The sequence below is a fragment of the Colletotrichum fructicola genome (genome assembly GCF_000319635.2).
Source record: "Colletotrichum fructicola Nara gc5 chromosome Unknown KSG_Nara_v1_contig09, whole genome shotgun sequence".
NCBI lineage: Eukaryota > Fungi > Ascomycota > Sordariomycetes > Glomerellales > Glomerellaceae > Colletotrichum > Colletotrichum fructicola.
Window position 1 is genome coordinate 3623005 of NW_027094059.1, and position 15350 is coordinate 3638354.

At 53.3% G+C, this 15350-nt stretch overlaps 3 protein-coding genes across 3 annotated transcripts; 1 reads left to right on the top strand and 2 right to left on the bottom strand.

Annotated features, from left to right (window-relative positions):
* CGGC5_v015360 (uncharacterized protein) lies at positions 1 to 1815 on the bottom strand (the record flags this gene model as incomplete). The annotated part of the gene is made up of 2 exons (XM_032022315.1): positions 1 to 1578; positions 1813 to 1815. The coding sequence occupies 2 exons, from the start codon at positions 1813 to 1815 to the stop codon at positions 1 to 3; spliced, it is 1581 nt and encodes a 526-aa protein (XP_031880801.1).
* A 7463-nt stretch (positions 1816 to 9278) lies between these two features.
* CGGC5_v015361 (Cytochrome P450 monooxygenase) lies at positions 9279 to 10986 on the top strand (the record flags this gene model as incomplete). The annotated part of the gene is made up of 3 exons (XM_032022316.1): positions 9279 to 10261; positions 10318 to 10738; positions 10795 to 10986. The coding sequence occupies 3 exons, from the start codon at positions 9279 to 9281 to the stop codon at positions 10984 to 10986; spliced, it is 1596 nt and encodes a 531-aa protein (XP_031880804.1).
* Positions 10987 to 13327: 2341 nt separating this feature from the next.
* asaE-4 (MFS transporter asaE) lies at positions 13328 to 14884 on the bottom strand (the record flags this gene model as incomplete). The annotated part of the gene is made up of 3 exons (XM_032022317.1): positions 13328 to 14338; positions 14400 to 14506; positions 14590 to 14884. 3 exons carry the CDS (start codon positions 14882 to 14884, stop codon positions 13328 to 13330), a joined length of 1413 nt encoding a protein of 470 aa, XP_031880803.1.
* Between the last annotated feature and the right edge of the window lie 466 nt (positions 14885 to 15350).

Here is a 15350-nt window from a genome sequence, read left to right on the forward strand (position 1 = left end):
TCATACGCCCACCGAGATCGGCGGCACGTTTGGTACGAGGTCCAGCCATGACACGCCGGGGCTCGCTGCCCTGCCATCCCACATCGCCTTGAGGAAGGCCTCCATGTTGTTACGGTACTTGGTATTGCAGCTGTCGATGAGGGTCTTCATAGCCTCCATCGCGGTGTCCTTCTCGGCTTGGTCACGCGCTTCGATGGCGGCGAGCGTAAAGGGGAAGCTGACGCAGCGCTGCGTGTCTTGCGACACGGTCATCGTCATCTTCAGGTCCGACATGATGCTCTTCGCCATGGCCGACGCCATGTCGTCCTTCTCGCCAAACTTGTACCGTAGTCGGTGGATAAAGAGAAGCGCTCCGGTCTTGTAGATGCGACTCTGTGCCAGCATGTGGATGACCTCGCCGGTGGTAAAGCGGTTCGTAAAGTCTGGCGGGATGTGCGGTTGCCATGCCTCGATCTCCTGCTCAACGTCGTCCAGCGCCTGCTTCTGCTCGTCGACGTCGACCTCGTGGTAGAGGCTGTAGCTGATCCTGCTCAATTCGTACATGTGCTGTAGTAACGGCATGCAGAGGCCGAGGTAAGCGTCGACGTGGCCTTCTACCGGGGGCGCGATGCCGCAGACTGGTAGCTCGCGCTGCATCAGGCACTCGTTGATGTCGACGGCCGTCATGAAGACGAGGATGTAGTGTGTCCGCTCACTGGAGATCAAAGAGGTCCCCAGCAGATGACGGATGTGGCTGAGGACGTATCGCCGCACTGGTGCCGCGCTCGTGCCGAGGGCCATATTGGAAAAGTACACAATGCCCAGTCCCAAGCCTGCCCACGGCAGAAGCTCCTCGCGCTTCAATGTTGGCAGCGGACATGACCGCAGAGACTCCACGGCCATCGCTCCCCGGTGCAGGTTCGCTTCTGGGTCGTACTCCCCTGTATCCAATCCCATCGTTGCCGCAAAGGCGCTGTACATGGCGATGTAGGCGTCTTTACCCTGGTCAAACATGGAGAACAAGTGGACTGTCATGTCGAGCTGCATGCTGTCCACAAACGTCGGTCCTATGAAGTATTGCATAAAGTTGGATTTGTGTAGCAGCCTCGATAGCGTTGAGCGCTCCACCTGATCTAATCGACCCAGCGTGCTTCCAAACGGGCTAAGAGAATCGAGGATCTTCGAGGGTGGACTGGAGGCTGAGTCGGAAGACGAGTCTGATGATGAGTCCTCGGGCGGGCTGCCACTCCGGTTCGACACGGATGCTACGCTGGGTTTTCGCGATGATGGACATGGGGCTGGGCTGACGCGGGCGACGGCTGATGTCGTGGAGTTCGCTGAGGTCGTTGTCGTCGTTGTTGTCGTCGTCGTCGAGGCGATATTGGGCTTTCGTGTCGGACATGGTACGTTGCCGTTAAGGCCCATAATCTTGCTCCGAATGGCAACTTTCGAGCGGCCCTTAACGGCGGACCGCGGCACGGGGCGCACAAAGACGCAGTCCCGGCCATTCATCAGGCAGCGGTCGCATTGTGGGTTACCCTCCGAGAATGTGCATTTTGACTTTTGGTAGTAGCACGGCGCGCAAGCCTTTGCAACGGGCTGTGTGACGACAGAACGTTAGCGGGGTCACGGCGACATGGTGAGGCTCTTCATGATGTTCCACGACAGGAGGACAGCCAAGTGCCTCAAGGTCTAGTATACATGTGTGCGACGGCCACGATGGACGACCGTGATGGTCGACAACGATGACGTTGATGTTCACTAAACACCAAGCCAAGACAGGACGACGCCCGACGGAGATAGGCGATGATGGGAATCGCAGGTCGAACTCACCATTGTGAATCAGTGTCAGGTGGGGTAGGCCATTCGAGGTGCTCCAACAGACAAAGTTCTGTGGGGGAACACAGTAACACAGGGAAAATCTGGGCCTGGGTCGAGGAGACTGTCGGCGGGTCGGGGGTGATTAATATTCTGCTTTGATTTTTTTCTGGGGCTCTTCTTTGTTCGGTCCGACTTGCTGCTTTTCGACTGCTTGAAATCCCTTCGTTGCGTTTCGTCAATTCGAGGCCTACGTAGTCGTCGTCGTTGTCGTCGTCGTCTTCGTCGCTGTCGTAACGCCGTTTACTGCTCTTCTGCGTGGTGAGTGGTGCGAGTGTGAAAGAGAAGACGTTTGGCGTGTGTGCGGTAGGACGTCGAAGAGTACGGGAGTACGTGTGAGCAGAAGCGGGCAGAGTTGGATAGTAGCGTAAATGCCGAGGAGTTCAGGAGGAGAGGGTGGGATGTAGAAGTGATGTTATGTTATGGTTGTCTGAAAGGTGCGAAGGAACACTGTAAGGTGAGGTAGGTAGTGTAGGGGGGGCCTGGAGAAGTGGAAATAAGCTTCGGGCATGGCGCGCATGGATTTGATCAAGCAGTTAGGCTGAGGAAGCGGTCTGATCCATGGTGATCATGAGGAATGATATTCGGTATCGGGACGGAGACTCGAGGCGTTTGGTCTGGTTTGGTTTGGACTGGTCTGTCTGGTGCGGCTTGGGGGTGGTGCTCAAGTCAATCAAGTAAGTATGCAGGTGCATGTACAGAGGCATGTATCCTGCAAACCCCCCCTTTTGAGAAGAAAAAGAGCCTGAAGAGGGGGGAACCGGGGGTTTGATGGAGGGGACGGGGAGGAGAGGAGGAGGTCAAGGCTAGGGGAACGGAGCGGATTGTGAGGGTGTGGGTGAGGAAGACAGGGAATGGACTGGATGGGCGGGGGGTTGGATGGGATGTACGTAGGATACGGCTACGAATATTGGATTGGATTAGGCAAAGGCACCGCACCCAACGCTGGTTGATGTGCTTGGCTTGCAATGGCTGCTTGACGTGTGCTCAGCTTAGTTCCCTCCCTCATCCTCGCTTGGTGGCCAGAAGGATGATGAAGACAACAGAAAGGAAAGAGTCGCCGAGAATTAGGGGTCCCCGACTGCAACGCAACATCATAGGGACACATTGATGCGGGTACAAGTTGCTCTTCATCTTGTGTATGCGCAAGTGCTAGGGGAAGCTGGATGCATCAAAGTACCCAAGCTAACAGATGACCCCTCCACCCACCATTATGCTAGGTACGAATACCCCTTCAGCTCTCCTCTCCTCTCACTTCAGGCGTTCCTCGTTCATGATGAGTACCTCTCGGTGGATAAGAGGCCGCATGCGGGCATCAAGCTAGTACGGTACTAGGCAGTTAAGGGCAGTACATGCGCCAGTCCGTGCGCCTCGTAAGGAAGAGATTAGAAGAGAAGGCGAAAGATGGGTGAAGGGAGTTTGTTCTGTCAGGATACGTTCGGTTGAGGAGATGTCTCTCTGTCTCTTCCTCATGGTGTATTGGCTGGGAGGAATGTATGTATTCTGTAGCAGCTTCATCTGCAGCAGGTACAATACACCAAACAACTGGGCGATGAACGGACGTCCTGCTTCAACCAGCGGCCTTGCTTGCAACACTGCTGCCCCCCTGAAACGTCGCGGCGGTGCATTCCACATTGCGGGCACGCCCGTTGCGAGAAAAGTGGCCTGTTTTGACCTTTCCCATGCTCCATGCTCTCGCACGGATGTTCACTTGGCCAAAGAGAACCACAAGCGAGGGCAACATTGCACTGCAAAAGGAGGGGCCAACCGTCACGCAGAGAACAGCAGGAGTAGAGGAGGGGTGGATGGATGCTGTTGACGAACGGGGACTGGGCTCCTCTCGATGGAACTGGGACGGGGAGCAGAGGTGGTGGAGGCATTTTGGGGCCTTGGTTTCTGGGGGAAGCGCTGGACGAGATTGGAGATCAGATGGACGGGATGCTGGTCCGCTGCTCTTCCAGTCGGTGGTTTTCTGGCTGCCCACGCAGAATTGGGCATTTTCATGGGCGGTGTGACTCGAGAATGGCACGCAGCAGAAGCAAGCCCAGGCCTGGGAGCCGTTTTCCCCAGCAGGGAAGCTCCTGGCTGGCGTTGGCACCGAGGCAGCTTGATGTCATGTCATCTCGATTGCATGGAGGGCACGACCCGTACAACTTGTTTCCTCGGATTGTTGAGTGCGTTAGTGTGCCTCTGAGACTCTGGTACGATTCGTGCTTTTACATACTTACTTACCTACATTGACAAGTTCAGTCAAAACTGGTCGATGTGTTGTTGCGCTTGTACATACGTACGTCTTCTAAGGTTGCGAGCTGAGGCGCGCAGGAAGGATGGCAAGGCTCCAAAGGCGTCCTTGTTGATGGATGTGCACATCTCACTGGACAGGCACATGGCTGAGGGTGGACAAGACCCCTGATGTGGCGCTTCCGGCCTAGCTCCCGGGCCCGCGTCCGGGTTAAAGTGACAGGAGCTGGGGCACAATTGGGCGCGCGCAAGTACATGTCTTTGTACATCCTCAGCAGCTGGGAAAGGTGGCGGAGTGGCAGTGATCATATTCAGGGCCTTGGGGAGGTCTGGATTGTTCTGTTTCCTATCTCTGTTTCGGTCCGTCCATGGAATTGTTCGTTGTCATTCTTTCGGACGTGCCATCGGGGACTGGCATGGTGTCTCGGAGATGCTGATAGCGAGACAAGGCGTCGTCGAGTTGATTTGGATTGATATGTCCCGGGTTTGATTCGCTTCTATTCAGAGACGCAGGCATGCATATCTGAGTCCGCGGGTTTCCGGGACTTAGTTCCTGCAGGTTGCTGCAGCGCTCTGCAGACTGCACGTTGTCCACCCACATGCTGCTTGCTGTATGTAAGACAGGTGCCTATTGTTCCTGTGCAGCAGCTTCATGTCTGCTGCACTCTCCAACCTGCGAGATTATGGATACCTACTTAGAATCTAGCATTGATCCATTATTATTTGCCGTTTGAGGTTTTTCCAAATTTCCAAATATCCATCCCTCACTGCAGACTGCCACGTTCATCAATCAGAGCCAGTCCCATTTTAGCCGCCTGGCTTGTCCTGGTCTGTCGCAGGCTCGTAGCTGCAAGTGAGGCCTTGGGGCCCGCTGTGAGCACATGCACCTTCAGGGGTGCCCGCGCTTTGAAGTTGATTCTCCCAGGGTGCAAGGACGAGGCGAGCAGTGCCCAATTATTGCTAACGATTGTCTAATTGACCAGTGCTGCATGAGCCCTTGATGATGTTCACTTAGCGGTTTTGAATTTGATAGAGAAGAACAGGATGTGCACATGGATGAAGACATCAATGGCACGCTGCTAGACAGACTGAGGCCATGTAAAGCCATGCTTGCTAAGCGGTAACTGAGTCGTACCTCGACCACCTCCACGCCCGGAAGCAAATTGCTCCCTCCTAATTATCCCACGTGGGAGGGCCAAATACTGGCCCCCGACGTCTTGGCGTCGTCTCTGTTTATCTCGATCAGCGCTGAATCTTTAGCATGGCGAGTCTAGAGCTTTCTGATCCTCCAAAAATAATCTCCCCTACATAGCACTCCCAAACGTTGCTGGATTTAGCCCGAGCACACTGGATTGTACACGGAGCCCAGACACACAACTCTAGATTGAAACAAGATTACAACTGATACCGGGCAATTTCATACTCTACTGTCAGTCATGGCTCTGACAGACTCAAGACATGGCACATAGAAGTCGACCATATTCTTTTTCCACCCTCCGCCCCGCCTCCTTAGCATGTCAACTGACAACCTTCGCCATGTACCTGACAAAGTAGACGCTAGGCGTCTCTGGGTTAAAGGACAGTAGGACGGGCAGTCCGCTGAAAGCTTCATCGTTGCATTCCCGGCTTGAACGGCATGGGTCTTGGCTGTTGCCCACATGCTAGCGGTCACGACTGGGGCAAGCATCAGGCCGCACGAAACAAAATGACTCCATTCCGTCAACCCCGCTGTCTCTCCAGCTTCGCGCGCGGTGATCACGTTGAATGAGCCTCACAACCTCCTTCAATTCTAGCCTTGGCACAAAGCACTGCAGAAGCGGATCGAGATGCCTAATCCTACCTGCTCCCGTCGCTTAAATGTCACGACATCATGTTTTTTGGAAACGCGCGTATCCGCTTCGAATCGCAGACAGGCTGTGCTCCCCGGTGGAGGCATATGTCGCACTGTTACTCAGTCGTTTTCTTGGCAGGCGGACAGCGCCATCTTCAGACTCCTTGGCCCCTACTTACTGCGTCAATGAGGCGATGTGGCATATCGCTATCACGAGGCGGCGGTATCCGTACGCCTTGGCGCAACTCCATCATCGAGATTGCGCAAGCCGTTGCCCCCCGACGTCAATCTTGTTCAACGAAATAAGGCCATCAAGGGCCTCAGCTTAACAGCTTGCAGTTAAAGCCGAACATGGCAATTTCCCACTCCGGCTGACAGAAGCCACTAGAATCCCACTTCTGATACACAATATCACTCCGGATATCTTTCCGTAAATCATCTCCCAGTTCATCCATCCTTTGCCCCGTCTGAAAGGGCCCTAATATCTGGGCAGACTCAAGGTTGACTCGCCGCCGCCAGACTTCGAGCAGAAAAACACACTGCCAGAAGGTCCAGCCCGCTTGTTAGACCACCTCTAGTCATTGAGCAAAACTCGCTGCGGAGGGACAGCCAAGTTCCGAGGCCTGCCCTATGAACGCGCCAGGCGCACCTCCTTTAACCCCAGATTTTAGGGCTCTCCCTTGGAGACTGCCCCTGCAGGGAGCTTGAGAGAGATGCCATCGCACACCCCTGCAGGGAACCTCGTCAAGCGTGACTTCGCCCTCCTCTCACTTTGCTCTTCTGCTGGCAGAACGTTGCTGGGAGCATCCCAGAGCCGTTGGCAGCCCACGAAACCCGATTCGCCTCGTTTGCGGCGCACGTCTCTCCTTCTCTTTGCACAATTAGCATACTTCATATCTACTTGACGAGAACCATCCATCATCCTGTCGCTTGTCCACGCGCACGCAGAGAAATACCACCCAAATCAAGGTTTGAGCAGTCCCTGCTTCTGGCCGCAGATCATCCCCCCCTCCTGCTTCTTTGGATATCATGCTTTGGCTGTGCCGGACAGCTCGGACGCTCTTCGAGCGAGGGGGGCCTGCGGTTCCGCAATCCGGTCACCCATGTTCCAATGTCCCCTCCGCGCCCATCGACCACCTCGGTGACATTCATCTGGAGATGGTGGTCTTGGCCCGAACTCCGAGGTGTGCCGCAAGCAATTAGAAACGCCATTTTAACCGTTGATTGAGTCTGGGCTGCTCCGTGCTGGGCTAATCATAGCCCGTTACCGCCCAATCAATCCCTTGGCGAACGTCTAGAAGCCAAGTCTCAATGAGGCTGTGACCGTTGGCGTTGTTCCTCAACATCGACAGCCATTCCTCCCGTTTTATCTGCCTCGTGACGACGACTCCGCTTGGCATAAATGAGTATCCTCTGTCAGTGTTGCTACCTTCAAGTGACTCGACCCATATTCTTTCACTTGTTCAATTGCGATTTCACATACCAGGGCGGACTAGTTCAGAGAGCCACCACCCCTCAGCCATAGATGCGAGTCAAGAAGCTCGAGTAGCTTTGGCCATAGGCTATGCTTTTCCCGTAACTTCTGACGAGATTGCTGAGACCAGACGATACAGGATCCAGCATACTCGCATTGTTTGCGATGTGCGCGTGTGGCTGACTCGACAGAGCCTCAGAGTCGTGCATAACAAGCTATGCTGGTGCTCTGATGAGTTGCTCTCGTACCAAGTACCGACATTGTCTGCTTCCTCACGCAACGTGGAACACGCTCTTAAGCTCAGTTATCTGTGCTCCGCGCCCTAGAGCAAGGAGCTTGGGCTATCCCCCGGCCCGATACATGTGCTGCAGACTTGTCTCCATTCTTCCCGCCTTCTTCTCCCCCGCGGTCCCCGGGATTGCGGGTGAAGACGGGACTTCTCAAAGGCCCCAGCGGCGGCGCCCGTCGTGTTTTGTCCCGCGATTCACCCGTCATCACACTCCCGCTGACATCGTTCTCCTTTCGATCTGTGTTGCGCGGCTGTTGTTGCCCCTTCTGCTTTACGTACTCCACAAGAGTTTCCGACTCGTCAGTGAATCGAAAATCCGTGCTCTTGCCAGCGGGATGCCCCAGTATTCGTATTGTTTCCGGGCCGTTTCCGATCTGTCGTGCCCTGTCTCCCGTCGAGATCCCGCTCAATCTCCGCAAATCTCCGCTGATAGGCCATCTTCGAGGGAAAATAGTGGTTCGGCAATCGGGGCATTTGCGTCGATGCGGCTCTTGGTCTCAACGTCAGGTCTCACTCGTCTGGCAGTGGATGGAAATGGGGATGCTTGGATGCCTCCGCTGTGATACGGCAGTGAACCCACAATCCGAACATGATGGGGCCGGCCCGTCGTTGCTTGATTTTAAGGCCGTGACGGGCGTTCTGATGATGCAGGCTGCCGCATACTTTTGAGTTTGGAGGGCTACCATACCATGAACTTGGTATCCGTCTGAATGACAAAGTTCGATATCCCAAGAATCGCCGAGAGACTTCCGTACCCGACTGCAAGATGATGGTCTAATCAAGCTGGGAGTCCTGCTCTGCTACACAATGCGCGTCCTTCTCATTTCGAAATTTGCAAATATGTGAAGATGCCTCTAATCGTACGAAGTGGTGGTTACGAACACTGCTATCACCACATCAGCCCCTGGATTGATTCGAGACATTATGATCGCCCTTTACCATCTCATATTGGATGCCCTCCATCGACATTACGTACTGGTATCGGCCTGCCTGAACATCGTTCTCGCATCAGTTGCACATTCGACCGCTTAGGTAAGTCAAAAGTGCATTTCCCAGCCCTTTACGATTTCCTTTCCAGGATGTCCCGGTGACGAAGCCACTCCGCACCGTCCGTCTCCCCGCATCACCATCACCCGCCCTCGCCATGACCTCTGGTCCATCGGCAGTTATTTTATTGGCTATTAAGCTTTCGGAGGCCATTTGTGTCGCCGAACCAACGTCTGTGGCTATTATTGTGAGGAAATGCCGTCTGTTAGGCCAAGCTAGACAGGCCGGTGATGTCAATAACGTTCTTCGGCCTCCAGAGTGATACGAGATCAGAGTCGCATACGTGTGTTGAGACGTAAATTGATCCTGTATCTGAAGCAGTCCGAAGGGATCGTAAACGGACCGCATAGAGATATCTAGCTGCCACCGTCCTCGAAGGTCCGTGGCTTGCATTTGATTCCTGCAATCTGCTGGATCGTGACATCGTCTGCCACCATTAATGTTCTCGACGTCAATGTTCCCCAAGAGCTGGTAACAACGCATCCTAGAACATAGCTAGTCATTCACCCGCGCGCGCACACTCGCAGACACGCCCAATCATGGACTCTCCGCTCGACGCCCTAGACCCGAACGACCGGAACCACACCTACACCGAAACGGCCGGCCTTTTCATCCGACAATACTGGCACATCATTCTGTCTGTGATCTTGATCGGAAATGTCCTCCGCACCCGGTACCTCTCCCCCCTCCGGAGCTATCCGGGCCCGTTCCTCGCTTCGACTACCCGTCTTTGGAAAGTCATCACCACCGCGTCCGGCCGCTCGCACCTACAACATGTTGCGTTGCACCGGAAGTACGGACCCGTCGTCCGCATCGGACCCAACGAAGTATCCATCGCCTCACCGGAGGCTGCGAGACATGTTCTGAGCGCTGGAAAGAGGTTTTACAAGACGGCGTTCTACGGAGTGTTCCCTCCGCCAGAGAACCCGGACATCTTCACCGAGGTCAACGAGGAGGCTCATGCGCGCAAGAAGAAGGTTGCCAACGTGCCTTACAGCATGGCGGCGATGCAACATCTGAGCCCCTTTATTGACGACACCATTGACCTGGTAGTGGCGAAGCTTGGCGGATTTGCGTCGGCGCCTATGGAATACAAGGCAGACAAGTCCGTGGACCTGGGAGCGTGGTTGCATTACTTCGCATTTGATGTTTTGGGAGAAGTAGCCTTCTCACGGAGCTTCGGCTTTTTAGCCGAGGGGAAAGACGTCGAGGATGCCATCGCAACGATAGATCGCTCACAGGCATACAATGGCATTGTTGGTCAAATACCCTGGGTGGACCATCTGCTCCGTCGCAACCCTCTTTGGAAGCTTGTGCCAAGTCTGGACACCAAGAACGCTCCGATCACGAGAATCGCGCTAAGTGAGATGGAGAGACGACGACCGTTTGACAAGGAGAGTGAGGGTAGGTTGAGGAACGATGACGGAAGGCAGGATCTTCTGGCAAGTCTGATCAAGGGGCACCTGAAAGACCCTGAGAGATTTACCGAGGGCGACGTCTTCGCTGTTGCTCATGGGGCGATGTGAGTCGCATCAACCTTCTTGAACTGTTGGAGTAAGACTAACATAGATATTACAGCTTTGCCGGCTCGGACTCCACTGCCTCAACTATGCAGTCATTATTCTGGCACGTTTTATCCTCACCAGACGTTCATAAAAGGCTAGTAGATGAGATCACTCAAGCTGTCGATGTCGGTATGCTTCCCGCCACAGGAAACATTTCATGGAGTGAGGCCCAAGGTCTTCAGTACTTCCAAGCTTGCCTGAAGGAAGCCATGCGGGTGCGGCCTGCTGTTGGGCTCAACATTACGCGTGTTGTTCCCCCTGAAGGCGCGGAGCTGGACGGGCACTTCTTCCCTGGCGGCACCGAAATCGCAGTCAACGGATGGGTCTTGCACCGGGACAAACGCACATTTGGCGAGGATGCGGACGACTTTCGGCCGGAAAGATGGTTGGTTGAAGTTGACAATGCTAAGAAAATGGAGAGATACATGTTCCAGGTAAGCACCTTCGGCTTAAGGTCAAGAAGAATGGTAGACTGACAAGCATCAATCAGTTCGGCGGAGGCAGCCATGTATGCATAGGACGTAATTTGGCACTGCTCGAGATCAACAAGATTGTACCACGGCTTTTCAGAGACTTCAAGTTTGAATTGGTCCACCCAAGTCAACCGCTGAAGGCTAATGCCACGTTTTTTGTGGTGCAGGAAGGGCTCGAGGTCTATGTTCAGAGGCGGGACTCCCCTTAGAAAGTTTATAGTGATGGATACATGGAGCGATTTTTCACAGGCTTAGTTTGCGATAGTTTTTAATCTAGAGCACAAGTCCCAAGTACGATTGATGATTGAGACAGTAAAGCTAGGCTGCTTCACCAGAACTTGCTGTCAACCCTGACGTAAAGGCCCTCAGATGATTCAGAACTTAGCCTATGTATTCCATAACGGAATCGCCAATTTCTATCTTCCTATTCCTCTCCTTTTCCCTTTTTGCTTGCCTTAGCGTTGAGTGTTAGCATTCCGTAGACTCGCAGGACCACGAACGTACAAGCCTATGCGTCCCACATATTGTAAGGTTTGACGCGGTTTACCAATGAGGAGCGCCGATGGTTTAGTGGTAAAATTCTCCGTTGCCATCCAGCAGCGTCGGGGAGCCGGGGGTTCGATTCCCCCTCGGCGCAACTTTTTGTCTTTGCTGGCCTCAACCCAGCGTAATAACCTATTTCTTTTGCTATGGTCAGCCAGAATCATTAATGGAAATGACACCGAGCAGCGTGCATACAATAATTTTGTCACTTGTCAGGTAAAATTGTAATAAGCTTTCTTTATTTTGAGAATATTAGACCCTAACTTGCTTGTAATATGTCGGCCTTCTGCGATGAAACGCTGAAAGTATGAGAGAAATGGTGGAAAACGTTCGTTAACTACCATCGGCTATCGACCCTGATGCGGTACTGCCGTCAGCTTCTGTAACTCCCATGGATCTCTAGACGGTCCTGCGCGCGATGTCTGCAAGGCCGGAATGGTCGAGGATGCATTTGCACCTCTTTGTACGTAGCGAGTGGCGATCCTTTCTTCGATCGTTTGTAGCGATATTGAACGACTTGAAACGGGCCTAGGAGTCGTTGATCTCCACCCTCTGCCATCCCTCGAATCTTCTTGTTCAGCCGCTCTGGAGGCTGAGATGCCGTCAAGTGGAATGTCTTCCCACCTGCCGAGGTCCATGCCCCTCCTAGCCCTCGAAGTGGAATTGTTTCGTTGGCGTCTCCTGTTGCTGATCTTGCTAAACTTCTTTGAGCAATAGAAGCCAAGGCGGCATACGAGCCATGGAGGGAGAACCGAGGGCCAAAGGAAGATGGCGGCAAAGTACCAGAAACCCAAGAGGGCTTTGTCTCTTGTCCTGCGTTCTGTAGCTTTGTACCAGGCTGGTAGCGCTGCCAGGCGGAAGTTGTTGATGCAGACAAGGGAGAGAACGCCGATCATGGCGTATCCCAATACGCATGCTACGATGATTGAATCTTGGAGTTCCTCTTGAGACGTGTTGGGGTCGAAATGTGGCGTACCCACAGGGCCTATCATCATGCAAGACGAAAGTATTGGCGGCATGGTGGCGAATGTAGTATTGAATAATACGATGCAAATGTTATAGTGAATGCTTTTTGTGTTCGACGATGGTTCCGAGCTCGTGGTGTTGTAAGTTAAGAAGACGAGAATAATCAGACGCTGGGAGGGAGATAAATCTCGTTGGACTGATGTATTTTAAGCAGATGGGCGGATGGGCGAAAATCTTGCCGTTTACAGTTCTAAAGATTTTGGGAAAGTATGGTCATCAAGGCGGAAAGCCATAAAGGGTTGACGTGGAATCTGGGACGGGGTCGCCGACTCCATGGTAAAGTCCTGTACGTGGCGAGCTCCACCTGGCTGGCCGTATACTCGACTCAATGGCGATAAAGGTTCTGTTTTGTACGAGAACCTCAACGGTCAACCGTTTCTACCAAATGTCCACCTTTATAGCTTCTCTGCACACAACAGTAGAAATACAGAATTTTCATATCATATGAAGAACGACGAGTGATTGATATTCATTCTCGTCAACTCTATGCTGTTTATCTGCATTCACTGAACTCAGACAGCACGGAATGAGGGATTCTAGCGTTGGAAACCGGAACGCACCCATTTTAGCAAATTGGTGAGCGACACGAATTTAGTCAACAAAGGATTGTTGGATTATACTTCTACTAGGAACGGAGCCTTCATTGAAGCTGCAACACGGACTTATCTTGACATGAAGGAAAACGGGCAATGAATTGAGCCAATGGGAATAGAGACATGCTTTTACTGTGAAGTTTGGACGTTCTCACAGCTATTCGAGGTATCAAAAATCATATATGACAACTCAAGATGCCTTCTATATTGACAAACTAGCGGCTAGCCTCAGACAGAGGTCTTTTTCCACGCCATGATTAGGAATAAGTGAGGGTATAAAGTACAAGATGGGAGATGTCTATAATGCAATGCCAATGTTGATGCTGAGTCCTTTCCATATGCGTGCGTGCTTCGTCGATACCAAACTTCCAGCCGTTTCTCCCGTTATTTAGAAAGCAACAAATACCTTCCAGCCGGTCCTCTTCATCCTGGCAATCAAAATGAATGTTGTCCCCGCAATGCAGAAGACGCCAGAAAACACCTTGATACCGACCCAACCGCCGGGTCCTGCCAGGATCGCACCGTTGATCGGGTTCGTCGTCAGTCCTCCGATGGAGTTCGTCAAGAAGGTGATTCCCGTTCGGAACCCAATCTCCTGGAACGGCGAGATGGCTGCTACCAGCGGCGCAATCAGCGACACGTACGCGCCCGAGCAGAAACCGAACAGCACGGCGAAAGCAATCAGCGCGCCATCCGAGTTCGCCGGGATCCAGAGCGCCAACATCCAGATACTGGTCAAGTAGCAGACCACCACGAAGATGTTGTACTTTCCAATCTTGTCACCAAGAATGCCCGAGAAGATACGTCCAAACAAGGATCCAGCGTTGAGGATAGCGACGAGGTACTGCGCCAAGTCCGGGCTCATGCCTGCCTCGAGGGCCTGCACCTGGATGTAGTTGATCGGGACAAAGATGCCATATGTGAATAGGAAGAAACCAATGACGACACAAACGAACTCGAACTCCTTGAACGGGCGCAGGAGCATCTCCTTGGTGACCTTCTGCGGACGTGGGGGGTGGTACGCGCGGACCGTCAAGTTGGCAATGATGAGCAGCCCCAAAATCATAAAGGCGCAGGTGCGCATGGCCCAGGGATATCCAACCTGCTTGATGAGCCTCGTGACCATGATCGGGAAGACGATGCCGCCGATGGAGGAGCCGGTAGAGAGAAGGCCGAAAGCGGCGCCGCGCTTGATGTTGAACCAGCCGTGGATGGTGTTCATCGCGGGTTGGAAGATGGCGGAGACACCAATGGCAGAGCAGATTCCCTGAGCGAGGAGGATCTGGTAGTACTGGGTTGCGAGGGAGGTCATCATGAGGCCGAACACGTGGAGAATCGTGCCGCCGAAAATGAGCCATCGAGGGCCGTAGTTGTCGTAGAGTGTGCCAATGACAGGGCCCTGTGGTCTCCAAGTCAGCGAACAAAACAATGCAAGCGACATGAAAGAGTCAAAGACTTACCATGGCCATCATGAAGAAGATCTGTAGCGAAGGGATCCATGAAATTGTGCTCGGGGAGTAGTTGCTCAACAAGTCATTCTGATAATACTCCTGAAAAGCGCCGACACCTACGCCAAGCCACACGTTAGTATTCAAAAGCCACAAGCCCAAGAATGAGGCTCAATGCAAGGTTCCACGCGATGCAACGTACTGTTCACCCATCCAAAACTGCAGAAACTAGTACACCACGCTCCGAGAACAACAAGCCATGCGGTGGCTCCGCCATCTGGCGCATCGCTTCCGGGGTACGACGGCTTCACGGGAGGGCCTCCGTGTCCCTTCTCCGGATCCGCCGCGGCTTGGTTGAGAGTCGATTGCTGGCCTTCGGACTCGTAGTCTGTCCTGTCTGGGTTGTGGTCGGCCTTGGTGTCGGGCATGAAGGGCTGCGGGTCTGCGACGGTTGTCTGGGAGTCCGCGGGGGACGAGATGTGTTGTCGATTCGACATGTTGTGTGTCTGGAGTTGTTCTCTGTGTTTAAGATGTTGTATAGGTTCACAATAGCTTGAAGACGTTGGTCGAAGTGAGCTTCTCTTTGACTGCGGAATTGTCTGTAGAACAAGGTCCCTGGAATTCGAGATCCAAGTGGGACAAGGGCGAATAAGTAGTCCAGCCCAAACGGACAGGCAAGATTGGAAAAAAGAATCAAAGGCGTCAGCGGTCCCACGTTCCAGATGGTAGGTCCGCGCCGTGAATCTCCATCGGACCAGTCCAGGTGTGCCTAACGGCCCACCGCCCCCTATCCCATGTCCAATTGACAAAACAAACACCCAGATCTCAGGCAAACAGACACCCCATTGTGACGAAAAGCAATCCAATCGGTTTCCGATAGCACCGAATGGATCTGAATCTGACCAAGCCCAGCTGCATATCTCGCCTCGCGTAGCGAATTTGCGCGGCTGCCCCCGCTGTGAT